This window comes from Amblyomma americanum, chromosome 10 (assembly GCF_052857255.1).
Source record: "Amblyomma americanum isolate KBUSLIRL-KWMA chromosome 10, ASM5285725v1, whole genome shotgun sequence".
Lineage (NCBI taxonomy): Eukaryota > Metazoa > Arthropoda > Arachnida > Ixodida > Ixodidae > Amblyomma > Amblyomma americanum.
In genome coordinates, this window is record NC_135506.1 from 108,015,434 (window position 1) to 108,030,602 (window position 15,169).

Genomic DNA, 15,169 nt, shown 5'->3' on the forward strand with positions numbered 1-15,169 from the left:
CCTGGTGTGCGGCCTGATCTCGGTGACCAGAACCAATAACACACACCCTCACCAGTACAGGACTTGGCCACCGTAGTGTAGTACTTGGCCAAAACCTTCTATGAACAAACCAATTAACCCTCGGTCCTCAGTCCCCAGCGGCTGCGGAGCAACTGACCACGGCGGCGGTCAGACGTGTGACGCAGCGCAGGGTGCTAAGAATTTCTGGCTCCGGACAGGCCGCTATTGGAATCTGAACCTGGCATAGTTTAACACTCGAACTTTATCTAGTGAGGCTAGCCTAGCAGTGCTGTTCGAGCAGCTAACTGGAATTAAATGGGATGTGATAGGGCTTAGCGAAGTTAGGAAGACAGGTATGGCGTATATAGGACTAATTAAAGGACGGCCACATTCTGTGCTACCATAGGTTAGAGGATAGACGAGAACTAGGTGTTGAATTTCTCATTAATCAAGATATAGCTGGCAGCGCAGATGAGCTCTGTAGTATTAACTAGAGGGTAGCAGCTATTGTAATTAGGTTGAATAAGACGTACAAGCTGAAAGTGGTGCAGGCCTACGCGCCTACATCCAGCCATGATGACCAGACCGTTGAAAGTTTCTATGAGGACGTGGAATCGGCAATGAATAAAGCAAAATCACAGTACACTGTACTGATAGGCGACTTCAATGCGAAGGTGGGCAAGAAGCAGACTGACGACCACGCTGTAGGTGACTGTGGGATAGGTTAGGAAATAGCAGGGGAGAGTTTAGTCGAATTCGCAGATAAAAATAACTCACGGATCATGAAGTATACCTTCTTCCCCAAACGAAAAAACAGGAAGTGGACCTGGAAGAGCGCCAATGGTGAGACTAAAAATGAAATCAACTTCATACTATGCGTTATACCTGGCATCGTTCAGGATGTGGCCGTCCTCGGAAAGATGCACTGTAGCAACCGCAGAATGGTAAGGTCTCAAATTAGCTTAGACTTGAAGAGGGAACGGAAGAAGCTAGTGATGAAAAAGTTCATTAACAAGTTAGCTGTAAGAGGGAAATTACAGGAATTTAGGAAAGCGGTGCAAAACAGATATTCGGCTTTAACTGAGGAAGACGATCGTGATGTTCATACAATGAATGATAATCTAACAGCCATCATTACGGAGTGCGCAGTAGAATTAGGCGGTAGGAAACTTCATCGGGATACCGAAAAGCTATCTCAGGTGACGAAAGATCTGATTAAGAAACGCCAAAGCGTGAGAGAGTCTAACCCTACCGACAGAATAGAAGGGATAGAGCTATCGAAGTTATTTAATAAATAAGCGCAAGGTAGCCGACATAAGGAAGTTTAATATGGAGAGAATCGAGCACGCTCTAACGAACGGAGGTAGCCTAAAAGCGGTGAAGAGGAAACTAGGCATAGGTAAAAACCAGATGTATGCGTTAAGAGACAAGCAGGGCAATGTCATTAGCAATATGGATAAGATAATTAACGTAGCCGAAGAGTTCTACACAAACCTTTACATTAGCCAATGTAATCAGTTTTAATGAGAAAGACAGTAGTGCACAGCAATGCGTCATCCCGCCAGTAACGAAAGATGAAGTAAAGAAAGCCTTCGGAGCAATGGAAAGGGAAAAGCAGCTGGGGAGGATAAGGTAACAGCAGTTCTCTTGAGCGGAGAGGAGATCGTGTCAGAAAAACTAGCCACCCTGTATACGCAATGCCTTATGACCTCGACTATACCAGAAGCTTGGAAGAACGCAAACATTATCTTAGTTCATAAGAAATGGGACGCTAATTACTTGAAAAATTACAGACCGATCAGCTTACTATCCGTGGCCTACAAGGTATTTACTAAGGTAATCGCTAATACAGTCAGGGCAACCTTATAATTTAATCAACCAAATGATCAGGCAGGCTTTCGTAAAGGATATTCCACAATAGATCATATTCACACTATCATTCAGGGGATAGAGAAATGTGCAGAATATAAACAACCTCTATATATAGCCTTCATTGATTATGAGAAAGCATTCGACTCAGTGGAAACATCAGCAGTCACAGAGGCATTGGTTAATCAGGGGTAGAAGAGCCGTATGTCAAAATAAAGTCTATAAAATCAGCAATAAAATTTAAATAAGGAAGGGCGTCAGTCAAGGAGACACGATCTCGTCAATGCTATTCACCGCCTATTTACAGGAGGTATTCCGAGGCATGAATTGGGAACAGTTGGGAATAAGAGTAAATTGAGAATACCTAAATAATCTGTGATTCCCTGATGACATTGCCTTGCTGAGTCACTCAGGAGGTGAACTGCAAATCATGATCAATGAGTAAGACAGGCAGAGCAAAACGCTGGGTCTAAAAATCAACATGCAGAAAACCAAGGTAATGTTCAACAATCTAGCAAGGGAACAGCAGTTCACAATTGACAGCGAGAGCCTGGAAGTTGTGAAGGAATACGTCTACTCAGGGCAGGTAATGACAGCTGATCTGGATCATGAGAGTGAAATAACTAGAAGGATAAGAATGGGGTGGAGCGCATATGGCAGGTTCTTTCAGATCATGAGTGGCAGTTCACCAATTTTCCTCATGATAAAAGTGTACAACAGCTGTATCCTACCGGTAGTCACCTACGGGTCAGAAACGTAGAGGCTAACGAAGTGAGTTCAGCTTAAGTTGAGGACAACGCAGCGAGCCATGGAAAGATAATTGATAGGTGTAAGCAACGTTACGAGACCGGAAGCGAGCAGAGCGGATGAGGAAGAAACGCGGATTAATGACATCCTAGTCGAAATCAAGAAGATACGGGCTTGGGCAGGGCATGTAATGCGAAGGCAAGATAACCGCTGGTCCTTCTGGGTGATGGAGTGGATTCCAAGAGAAAGTAAGCGCAGCAGGGGTGGCGCAGAAGGTTAGATGGGCAGATGTGATTAAGAAGTTTGCAGGCAAAGGATGGATGCAGTTGGCAAAGGAGAGGGTTAATTGGAAAGACATGAGAGCGACCTTTGCCCTGCAGTGGGTGTAGTAAGGCTGATTATTATTATTATTATTATTATTATTATTATTATTATTATTATTATTATTATTATTATTATTATTATTATTAAATTTTCCACCCGTCATCTCGGAAATGAGCTGGTATTTTGTGTTTCGTAGGGAACTAAAACTTGGGGTCTGCCTAATCAAATTCTGAAAGGTGAAGTTATAAATTCCAGAGTGACAATCAAGCGCACACAAGTAACGCACAAGTACTTGCTTTTGGGAGGTAAGACGCCGAAATGCGAGGAATGATTCATATCAGTTTACAGTACCCATTTCTTGAAACGCATCTTCATACTTCATTTATCCAAATTTTACAAATAAGGCCTTCGGAGGGCTGGTCGAGACTGTTTCTTCGTGCCACCATCGAAGAGTATTACAACGCTCTCCGCCTCGACCGTAAACTCTACCCGACCCTCACCCTACCCTTTCTGAGCGCGAGGCTCACGTCCTTCGACAGATACAGCTCAACACACTTGTCACGCCTGCACGACTTTACCTGTACAAATTCCGTCACGATGTTTTATCTCCCAACTGCCCTGCCCCTTATGCCAACCTCTCTTACTGTTTATTCTCCTGCACGGTTTCTCTGCAATAGGAATTCTTTCGTACCCCCTCCCGTGTACTATCGGGACCTGGCTGGACTAGCTTGAAGCTGTAGATGATCACGAACACCGCCTTCTCGTGCAGTAGGCCATCGCTGCCTTAGGCCTGTTTCAGATGCTGCGAATTTCACTTTCCGACATTTCGAATTCATTCCATCTGCGGCGGCTGGAGAGGGCCACCGGCCTTGCCGCAGACGGCCTGCGAACGATTTCCGTCCGGTTGGAATTCATTCGCAGCGTCGGTATGTTCGCTCTGCGACTGACCAATACGGTGCATCCACTGCTTGGCTCCCCGTCAGGCTTGGCTTTTGCCAGCTTTGGCTAGGCTTGGCTTTGGCCGTCATGTACTTCTCGAATAATTCAGAACTGTTTACTTTGATAAAACACATTCCGTGTAGCATTACTGCCGCGTATATTCACAGGTTGGGCAAGCAGACATTAGCAACCCGGTTGTCACAACCGAACGAAGTCGCAGGTTCTGCGTTGCATATGAAATGACTCAGCGGAGATCGCATTGCAGCGTCAGTGGCGGCACCGAATTCGCCGCGTCGCTTAGACAAATTTGGCAGTATACATATGAAACGGGCCTTAGGCGTCCAAGGGTTTTACCTCAATAAAGTCTCGCATTACTACTACTACTATAGTATACTACTTCGTCCTCCTTTATGGGTGATGTCGCTATGACTTACCACTTAACCACGTTTATGGTTACTCAGATGGCAGTGACATCTTGAAGATCATTCACATGCTCTTTTTCCTTTGTCAGGGTGGATTCGGGCAGGGACATGCCTGGAGCACTCGGCTTATGAGCACCAAGGAGGCACTTAGTCAGGTAAGCCTGGTTTTCGTCTTAGTCCAACGTGCTGTTTTCCACAGATGTTTTCGAGACACTAAAGAAAAACGATAATTTTTCTGGCTGCCTAGAGACGGGGCCAAGCATTCAGGGATGCACTGTGATGTTGATGGGGGAGGCAGTGAAGGCCACCCCCTTCGGTTTGTGGCTGCATGTTTAGGCTTTAAAGGAATTAATTGTTTTTACGAAACATTTTGTCCCACACGTGTCCCATTCCACAACGGTGTGTCGGCTGAGGGTGAATCCGACTGACACGTGCTGGTTGTCCCCTATTTGTGCTGGAGACTGTGAGGCGGTTATGGCTGCTGTTTCGTGTCCAGTAGCTACGTCGATAGTCGGGGTTTCCCGCGGAGCCTACCCTGTAGGGGGTTGCGAATCCCTAGGAGGACTGTGAGAGCACTCTCCGCGGCCATGTGAGCGGGCTGCTGCCCACGATGCCCGTTGTCAGGGTATGGTGACAGGTGTGGAGGGGTGTCAGGATGGGTACTTGCCGATGTTGCGTCAAAAGGCGACCAAACGCACGCGGAGCGTATTCGGACAAAGCTGACCATTATATTTAAAAAACTTGTTGCTAATGACGATGTTGCTCAACGCATGTCGTTTCCAGACAGTGCAGGGGAACACTGCCCTTGCCAAGCCTGATCGAGGTAGGGCTTCCGAACTTCTGTGCATCTGAACTAAACGGAGATCGTCCCATGCATGATAACGTCTTTGTAAGCGGGCCTCTTGAGAGGATTGCGGGTGTCTCCGCTACGGCGCCCACGCTTAGCGCTGTCCATGTTCCGCCGAAAGGCGCTATTTTTTTCATGACATCATGGCACCATTTTCCTTCGTGGCTTCATGTCCGGGCAGGAAGCTCCTAATTTCTGGCCAAACCAAGGCTTCTATGCCAGCGGCCAGGCAGCCGTAACTACGGCATTTAGAAATAATATTGGCTGTGTTTTATTTGGCTCTAAAACGGTAGAGTTGTCCATGTTATAATCGGCTGTAATATGAATGTTTTCATTGCAGGAGTCGTCGAAAAGAAATTTGCGTTTCCTCTGTGGCTATGCACAGCGAGCCAACAGCCGGACATTCGTTCAAGCCGCAGCGCGAATGCAGGTGGGGCCGACGAGCAGCTTGTCGCCTCAACAAGAACCACCCGGCTGCAAATGGGAAGCAGGTGCCGGCCGCTCCTGAGAACGTCCGAGCAGGCCTCAAGGTAAATTGCGCGACGGGTTGTACGCACGACCTCTTCTAAGCTTGGGTGCACCGAGGTGACCCGGCAGGTCTCAGTGTTCTGTCACAGAATGGCAAATTCTCCGACCTTTCACGTGGCAATATTATTTGGTGATGGCCCTTGCAGTGCGAGTAATATCTGAGTACATGTTTCGGTATATGCGTGGCCCCTACCGAACGCACATGACATTTCACAGCATCATTCGTCTATCTGCTCTATATATATATGAGACTTGCATTCATTCCAGCATGGTCTGCTTCCCAAAGAAGTCCTGCGCTTCCAATACCTGATCATGGGAATAACACGCAGTGCCAGGACGTGAGGCTCCACCTCCAGCGACCGCAGCGAGGAAGCGGGTGGCGCTTTGGACGACGTCACACGGACGGCATCGGGCGGCCGCTGAGCTGGGAACCATCGGTAGGCATGGGTTCAATAGTCTTCCCGTAGCCTGTGTAGCCTCTCTACCCCACTAAAACAGAGCCGCTACCACTAGGGCGGAATGTCGTCAATTCGCTTAATTCGAATTCGAATTTATCCGAACTGCAGGATTGGTTTTGTCTGTATTCCCTGTTTTTGAGCTGTTCATAATTCAAAATCTAAGCTAAACTTTTAGCTTGCACTTCGAATGATCGACATTCTAGTATGCTTCTAAAGAAAAAAACATACAGAAAGGTTACCACTACGTAACGCGAGATTCAGCGGCAGCCTGATACTCAACTACTAAACTACTACTACTATACGCTGCTAAGCCGAATGAACGGACCTTTAATAGCGATCACTGTAATACCCCATTTCCAGTCTGATGTCTTGGGTTCGATCCCGTTGCTGAACGCAGCTCTTGCGAGCAAATGTATTTCTATGTAGAAATGCAATTCTTGGAATGTGCAGCCTGTGAGAACCGAAGAAACTTCTAACCCTGTGTTTGGCGCATGAGAGCGGCGCTCGAGGTGGACTCACACTGTGGACCATTGGCAGAGTGGAAGAGAGGCATTACCTTACGCCTGGGACACAGTCCAATAGTGCGTAGTGTGAACGCACATTTATGGGCAATAAAACAGAAGAACACAGCACATATATGCACGCCTCAAACTTCCTGCACACATTGTAGAAAACCACCTGGTTTAAACTTAATCCTACCACTTCCGCTACATTATGTATGATACGGCAATAGTAGATTCGATTAGTCAAAATTCATTGTGTAAGGAATGCTAAAGAATTCACTGCATAAAGGGGTCGCTATGTCTGACCCTGCCTCCGGCTGCTTGGTACATGAAGACAGTGCATACATCAATCGCGCCTAAAACGGCTGATGATGGCGCTAAAATGCAGCCTGGAGCCTGAAACTACGGTACGCAAGTATTCTGGGGAATGGGTTATACCCTTTAAAGCATTCCCGTGCTTGGCCAGGCGTCGCACCTTTGCTGCGAGGACAGGACTTCGGCAATAGCTATGTTATGTAGCGGCATCAAGGTCATTTTTAATGTACAGGTTGTCGCTTGTTCACATATAAATACGAACGCGAGTTATCGGCGATTTATTTTCTTGCGAACGACTTGATCTCCATTCAGTGGTGACGCTGTAAAAACGGTTGGTAGCTATACCCGGATGCAACTCAAGAATGAAGCGGCCAATGCCCTTCAAAGGAGCTCCTCCAGCCAATGACGTCGACCAATCCTCACCCTTTAATGATTCTCCACCTCTCCCTCTTGACATGTGCCCTTGGACCCGTCAACGTGAAATCCCATAGGGTGGCAGAAGAAAGGCGGATAATTACAGCTTATTAGGATTAACCGCGGCTTTGTGAAAATTGGCCGACGCCGTTCTCTGAACGGTCTCTCTTTAGGGGTATCTGCCTTACCGATCTGAAGTCTTACATTACTACAGCAATAAAAGCATTACAGGATACCCCCCCCCCTACCCTTGCTTTCTCCTTATGTCCAACTTCAACACAACCGCAATCATTATGGCTGCCCAATCGTGCCGCTTAAAAAATTCTTCCAGAGCAGAAATTCGCAACGCATGTGTTCAGCGCTTACTTTCGGCGAGATACATATATGTTTTTGCTATGCGGGTCGTAGGCGCCTTTGTAGCTGGTAGCTGTCACTTGTCCTTGTTCTTTCACGCATGGAAGGCGGTTGCGGCCGGCGGCAGCAGTCGGTGCGCGGACCACCCTTCCCAGCATCCTTGGAGTCATCGCCGCCTCCTGTCTGGTAAGCCGGTGTGTGCCTTTCTAGGCTAAACAAAGCGAAGGTTTGGGGTAGTTCGTACATAATTAATCTGCCTCCTGTCGCGTGAGACGAAACCATAAGAACGAACTGGTGGCGCTTCAATGCTGTCTTGCTCGTTTACGGGCAGACATTTCTGCAACATGGCATGTTAAAGAGTTTCAACTCGTCCTGTAATCTCCGTGCAACGCACTGAGGACGCTTCATATGCTCCCTGGCTTGACCGAGCTCGTGAGTCGCGACGGATCGCCACTTTTCTCTTCAGATGCGAGGAACAAGAAAAGGATGGTGAGAGTCGGCCTTGTTCGTCTATACTTCATCTCATAAGCAGTTTGCAGCACTGTTGATAATGCGGCAATGGCTGAGCCAATGGGGATGGTGCGCGCTCCATATGTTCATCCGCGCCTGAATTCTCTGGATAGTGGCTCCATCTCTGGGAGGGAATGAGTAAACTAGTCAGCTGCTCTGTCTTCGCAGTAAGTGGTCCCTGTTTCCTTTTAAGTTTCCTTTATTCAGCGAAATCCTCACTACGCAAGGTAAAGCCGAATTCGCCGTGTGCTGCTCCGCCCGTCACCTGCTTTATGACCGGTTAGAACCAAGCACCGGCTGTAATGACTCGCCAGCTATACTGAAATCCAACTGATTCCTTCACGTGATCCTGACGGGTTTCTCTCGCCATGGTACGTAATATCCATGGCACAGGGACACGTTATATCCATCTGAAGTAAAAAAACAAGAATACAGGGCGACTTACAGCTTGCTCCGAACCCGTATTATCTCTTTGTCTATAGGCAGGGGCTCATATGACTTCCCCGACGCGGCGGTAAAGTCAACTTTTATGAGCGATACGTACGTGAGCACCGTCGGTGGCCCTTGCAGTCAACGTTATTGCTAGTTCTCCAACGACAAAACCAGAAACCAACTCTGATGAGCCCTGTTGTAGATCTGCACATGCGAAGATTGCCCCAACCATGGCAATGCCTTTAAAAGCGACGCTCTCGTTGAGAGTTGCGGTAGGTGTGTCCCCCTGCGGGCACTTTCGTTTAGGGTTGACCTTTTTCCGCCTCGAGACGACATTTTGTTTCACGAGGACATCGTAAGCGTACAGTATGGACTGGAAGCTTCTATAATTCGGCCAAAAACAAAGCTTCCATGCCAAGCCAGAAAACCGAAACTGCAGCATTTAGAAGTAACGTCGGCGGCGTTTCATTTGGGTCTGTCTGAAAATGGTACAGTTGTTAACGCCATAATCGGCTAAGCAGATCATCGAGGCATAATCAACGAATCTTAAATTGTCCAAGGTCTCATATGAATGTTTTCATTGCAGATGTCATTGAGAAGAAAGTTGCGCTTCCGGTGTGGCCATGCACAGCACGGGAATGGCCGGAGATTCATTGAAGCCGCAGCGTGAAAGCAGGTGCAGCCCACTAGCAGGCTTCGCTGCGTGAGCAGGGACCCGCAGGCTGCAACTGGTAAGCAGTTTCGCTCCTGACGACGTTCGATTAGGCCTCTAGGTAATTTGAGCAACGGGATTTACGTATGGCCTCTTCTATGATAGTGTGCACCGAGGAGACCCGGTAGGTCTGATTGTTCTGTGACGGCGATGGCAAATTCGTCGACCTTTGACGTGGTAATATTTCAGGCGAAGCTTTGATGAATACCGCGATGCGTGCGGCCAGTATTCAAGTTTCGTGCGCCCGCCAATCCCTTGTTTTGCGTCGTGCAAAGCAGTGAGAATTTTAGTCACAGCGGCCATGAGGTATCAAGGCCCATAAGTCGAGAAGAAAGCGCGCCATCTATGTTGATGTGAAGGAAGTGGGTCGGTAGACAGCAGCTCATAGTGGGGAACACAGAAGTAAGATACACAGGAGCAGCGGCCCTTACGCACCCCCTATGCAATCTGCAGGTGCGAATTTGCTACACAAACGGCCAGGTGGCGTCGGTCCATTCGGGCACTAAGCTTTGTGTCATACTGCCTCCCACCGTTGCTCCTCGTTCGCCACTTCGTCTTTGTGCACACTGCACACTTTCCCACCTCGCCATTGCAGCGAAAGGAAATGCTAGGGGCTGCGGTCCTGGCAGACTCCTTAAGCACTTAGCAATGGCTTGCGGTGGGAACTAAAATTCTGGCGGCGCCAGACCAAGTCTTCGAGATCTGGGGCACAGAGGGCTGCTGGATCCACGAATTTAGTAAAGAAAGTTTTTTGTATAAGAAACGTCGAAATGAATCAGGTGCAGGCGATTACGGTCACGCCTTTGTAAACTTTATAGCATGCGAAACTTCCAAGCGCAATCAGTACGAAGTACTGGCTCTGTGTTGACGCTGCGGGTCAAACCACAGAAAGCGTTGCTCCCGTTAGAATTCAGCAGCCATGAGTCTAGCGCCATCACTACGAGGAAAAGGAATGGGTAGCATCACGGTTTTATCACCATGCGCCGCTTTCACAGCGCGTCAGAGTGGTCGTGCCCTGCGAAGCCACGTTACACCACCATGAGCATATTGCCAGTACTAATCCCAAATCCTAGCGCCACATATCACGTGCTCGGCCAAGCATTCTCCGCTGCCGGAAAATTCATCCCCTTTACAGTGTCTGTGGAGGGCTCTTCTGCTGCGCATATGAGTTGACGTGCTATCGTACGCCTCTTGGTGCATCATCTGATGCTTATGCGACTCTTTAGGTTTTTCACTTTCAATTAATGAATGGCTCAGTTACACGCTCTCACTTTTCTTAATTGCCATCATCAAGCATTGGCGTTTCATCCTGAGGATTTTTACACCTTTGCACCCTCTTTTTACAATTTTTTTTCCTTTCTTCAATTTCCCTAATTCATTAAAAGGATTTCATTAACTCGTCATTGCAATCAATCGAACAACAAATTATCATGACACGAGTTTTTTACACAGTCCCCGATTATTTTCGACACGGACCGCGTCTCGGCAAACCCATGCTACTTGGCAAAGAAAAAATTAAACTTTTTTCAAAGGGCGCGAATTGAACCCAGAAATTTAAGGTTCCCAAGAGGGAATGCCACCAATAGCAAAAAAATTCGCATTGCTGATTGGCAAACGAAGATTGATCTAGTATATGTGTTACCTTACGAGTGTTTTGCTAATGAGTAGGTGTGTCATTAGAAAGAAGGAAAACATTTTGTAAAAAGAGAAATAAAGTTAACAACGAATGTTTCGCTTTCAACAACGTAAATGGTCTGATGAGCTCTCCGTAATTTCTATCTTGGCCTGTGCCTCATGAGGCAACACCGCCTTGCGCACAACGTGACTCTGAGATGAGCGCCTCTTGCCGAGAAAGCAATCTCAGGGGACATATTTCGGTCTGTGCGCGCTCCTGACAAGCGAACTTTACATTTCGCAGCATCATTCATCTATCTGCTATATGAGACTTCCTTTCATTCCAGCATGGTTCGCAGTCTGCAAGGACATCTGGCGTCTCCAGTACCTTACGCCTGAAGAACACGCAGAGGCTGGAAGAGGCTGAAACCTCCAGCGACCACAGCGAGAAAGCAGGTGGCGCTTTGGACGACGCCACACATCTTCCAGGCGGCCGCTGCATCGGGTATTACTGGTAGGCATGGCTTCAACGACCTGCACGTGGCCCTGCGTAACCTCTCTATCCCACTAAAACAGAGCCGCTAGCAGTAGGGTGCCATCCCGTTAATTCGATTAATCCGAGTTCCAGTTGATTCGAGCTGCAGGTTTGGTTTTGTCAGTATCCCCTATTTTGGAGCTCTTCGTTATTCCAAGTCCTTTACCTTAGACTTCGAATGATGTATATTTTAGTATGCTCCGAAAGATAAAAAATACAGAAACGTTACCACTATGTAACGTGAGATTCAGCCACAGTCTGCTTACGCGACTACTACAACTGTACGCCGCTATGTCAAGTGAACGGGCCTTTAATAGCGATCGCTGTAACACAGCATTTCCAATCTGATATCGTTGGTTCGATCCCGTTGTTGCACGCAGCTGTTCTGAGCAAATGCAATTCTATGCATAACCACGGCATGTAAGTGTAGCGAAAAACGGGACGAGAGAAAAAGAAACACACACACACACAACACAGGCGATAACTTCCCACTAACAGAAACATAGGCGCCTCCTTGCGCCACCATAGCCTGCTTACCATAGTCTAAGATTACATCCATCATTTCGCCACTGTTTCATTTCAGAATGAATCAATTTTGTACGTCGGAAGTTGTTTCATAATTGTTAAACTTTTATCTCCGCTCTACTTTCATAATCTGGAAAAGCGCTGCACACATTCAAAAACAAGGAATATGCATTTGGTCTTGTCTGGCCCCTGTACTTAGTGAGCTGTTTCTGACACATCTTGACAGGAGCCTCCACGAGAGACTTGCCAGCCCACATGTTGTCAGGATCTTTCGTTCCGTTGACGATTTCCTTTTTTGGATTGCGTGTACGCCATCGCGCTTAGAGCAGGTTGCATCCGGTATTTTAGCTAATAAGGTTACTTACGTAACCGCTGCTATTGACTGAATAAATACCAACTGACTGCGAGATCCGCTTCCTTGATATCCGGTTTAAATTCCTGGACAAGCACGTGTGTTGGAGCTATTCAACTCGCGCTAGCAAACCTCTAGTCCCCGACACATTCCAATTCTAAACTCGCAAAAAGAAGCATAATTGACTTGTGCTTGAAGAATGCTCTGGAAAAGTCATGCCCCCACCTCATCAGGCAGAGCATTCACGAACAACTCGCAAGGTTGCACGAAGCAGGCTACCCATCTGATATTTGTGTTTCTGTCGCTGAAGGCATACTGAAGAAGAAGCGCCAGGAAAACCAACTACCGTCCGTGCCTTCAGAAAGAAAGAACGGCGAAATTGCCGTCATTCCCTACATTAAATGCCTCTGCCACAATATCAACAATATTGGAACAAAAGCTAATGTTCGCGTGGATTTTTTTCCGCTCCCGGAAAACCAAGTGCGCTGTCCAAAAAAAACCCTTTCCGCTGATAAACGACCCCTTAAGCTGCAGTGCACCATTAATCACAGGAAAAATTCGTTTAAATCTACTGAATGCATTGTTTGACATCACACTCTCTCGTGGTAAGCGGTATGTTGGTCAGTCTGGTGTATGCTTGAATGAGAGACTTCGTAAACAAAAAACGAATTGAGAACTTTTACTGGCAGTAATCTGGTTTTGCTCTATAAGGAGCGTGTTTGTGTGCCATTTTCGGATAAGTGCTCGATCATTGCCAGACACCGGGACCATTTAACTCGTGAAATTATTAAAGCAGCTCGTATCGCTGCCTTGGAAGATACATGTGTAAGCAAGCCGTCTATCTCCCTGTCCAAAAAAGAGCTGACCTTCTTAAACAATCACTGCCTTGTGCATGTCCGCAGTTCCTAGTTCACTTGATTTTCATTATTGTTCCCAGGCGCATCACCTCACGGATCACGTTTGTCTTACCTTAGGTTTCTCTCAGTCTGAAGTTATGGACTGTGTTGTGTTTGTTTTTCTTTGTCCCTTGTCCCGATTTGCGCTACACTCACATACCGTTGATCGCCGTTACCTACTCGCCCCAGCTTCTACTCTTGGCAGGAATATGTGAAGGAAGATGTAGTTCTTCCAAAAACGAAGCCCATGAGGAACGAAGAAAATTCTAACCCTCTCTTTGGCGCATGCAAGCGCCGCTTAAGTTAGATTCACAAGGTGGACCATTAGCAGAGGAGAAATTGGACATTACGTCACACCTGGACCATAGTCTCATAGTGCGTAGTGTAAATGCACATTTATGTGAAATAGAACAACGCATCACATATATGCCCGCATCTTAAACTTGATGCACAAATTGTACAAAACCGCCTCGTTTAAACTTAATCCTACCACTCCGCTACATCAGGTATGGTACGGCAGTAGACTCGATGAGTCAAAATTCATTGTGTAAGGAATGCTAAAAAATTCACTGCCTAAAAAATCGGGTCGCTATGTCAAACTCAGCCTCCGGCTGCTTGGTGCATGAGGACAGTGTACACATCAACGCCGTCTAAAACATTTGACGATGGCGTTAAAATGCCGCCTGGTGCCTGAAACTACGGTGCACAAGTATTCCGGAGAATGTGTTTCCCGTGCTTGGCAAGGCGACGCACCATTGGTGTGAGGACAGGACTTCGGCAAAAGCTATGTTATGTAACGGCATCAAAGTCACTTGTAAAAAAATGCAGGACGCTTAAGCTTCTCCTTTATGAGTGGAACGCGACAGCCTGTTGTAGCACTGCCAGAGTCTACGGAACGCAATCACCTGTTTGGCGCGGCGCCTTGACCATTAGACAAATCGCTCTGCTACGTACGGTGAAACGGACGCGCGGAGCAGCAAACCGCGTAGAAGCGCTGCCAGGCGCCTTGCCGAAACGCGCGGGACTCAAGTTGCAGTCGTAGTTCGTCGGCACATCGTTCTCGACAAACCCGATGCCACGAACGCCAGCACAGCTTCCGCGCCGAACGAACGGGCAGCAAGCCACTCGCTTAGTGTCAATGCCTTTAAAAGCGACGCTCTAATCAGAGTTGCGGCAGGTGTGTCCCCGTGCGGGCGCTTCCGTTTAGGGTTGTCTTTTTTCCGCCTGGAGACGGCATTTCGTTTCATGAAGACATCGTAGGCTTCCGGTCAGAGCATGAAGCTTCTAAGTTTCGGCCGAAAACAAAGCTTCTATGCCAGGCCATAAAACCGGAACTGCTCCATTTATAGGCGGCGTTTTATTTAGGCCTGTCTGAAAATGATACAGTTGTCAATGCCATAATCGCCTAAGCACATCATCGAGGCATAATAAAAATCTTAAAATGTCTTGAAACTCATATGACTGTTTTCATTGCAGATTTCATCGATAAGAAACTTGCGTTTCCGCTGTGGCCCGGACAGCATGGGAACGAACCCCTTCAACCCGCAGCGGTGAAAGCAGGTGGAGCTGCCCCTGTAGGCTTCGCTGCCTGAGCAGGAGCCCGCAGGCTGCAACTGGTAAGCAGGTTTCGCTCCTGACGACGTTCGATTAGGCCTCTAGGTAATTTGAGCAACGGGATTTACGTATGGCCTCTTCTAAGATAGTGTGCACCTAGGAGACCCGGTATGTCTGATTGTTCGGTGACGGCGATGGCAAATTCTTCGACCTTTCACGTGCTAATATTTCAGGCGAAGCTTGATGAATACCGCGATGCGTGCGGCCAGTATTCAAGTTTCGTGCGCCCGCCAATCCCTTGTTTTGCGTCGCGTAAGCC

General features: G+C 47.5%; 1 protein-coding gene and 1 long non-coding RNA gene across 2 annotated transcripts; both read left to right on the top strand.

Moving 5' to 3' along the window:
• The first annotated feature begins 5,491 nt into the window (after positions 1-5,491).
• On the top strand, positions 5,492-9,333 carry LOC144107792 (uncharacterized). Its single transcript, XM_077640974.1, has 4 exons — positions 5,492-5,678; positions 6,006-6,113; positions 7,828-7,906; positions 9,249-9,333. The coding sequence occupies exons 1-4, from the start codon at positions 5,526-5,528 to the stop codon at positions 9,317-9,319; spliced, it is 411 nt and encodes a 136-aa protein (XP_077497100.1). The 5' UTR covers positions 5,492-5,525; the 3' UTR covers positions 9,320-9,333.
• Positions 9,334-9,348: 15 nt separating this feature from the next.
• LOC144107793 (uncharacterized) lies at positions 9,349-14,845 on the top strand. The gene is made up of 3 exons (XR_013309385.1): positions 9,349-9,393; positions 11,348-11,502; positions 14,773-14,845. It is a non-coding gene; the product is annotated as an uncharacterized LOC144107793 (long non-coding RNA).
• The last annotated feature ends 324 nt before the right edge of the window (positions 14,846-15,169 follow it).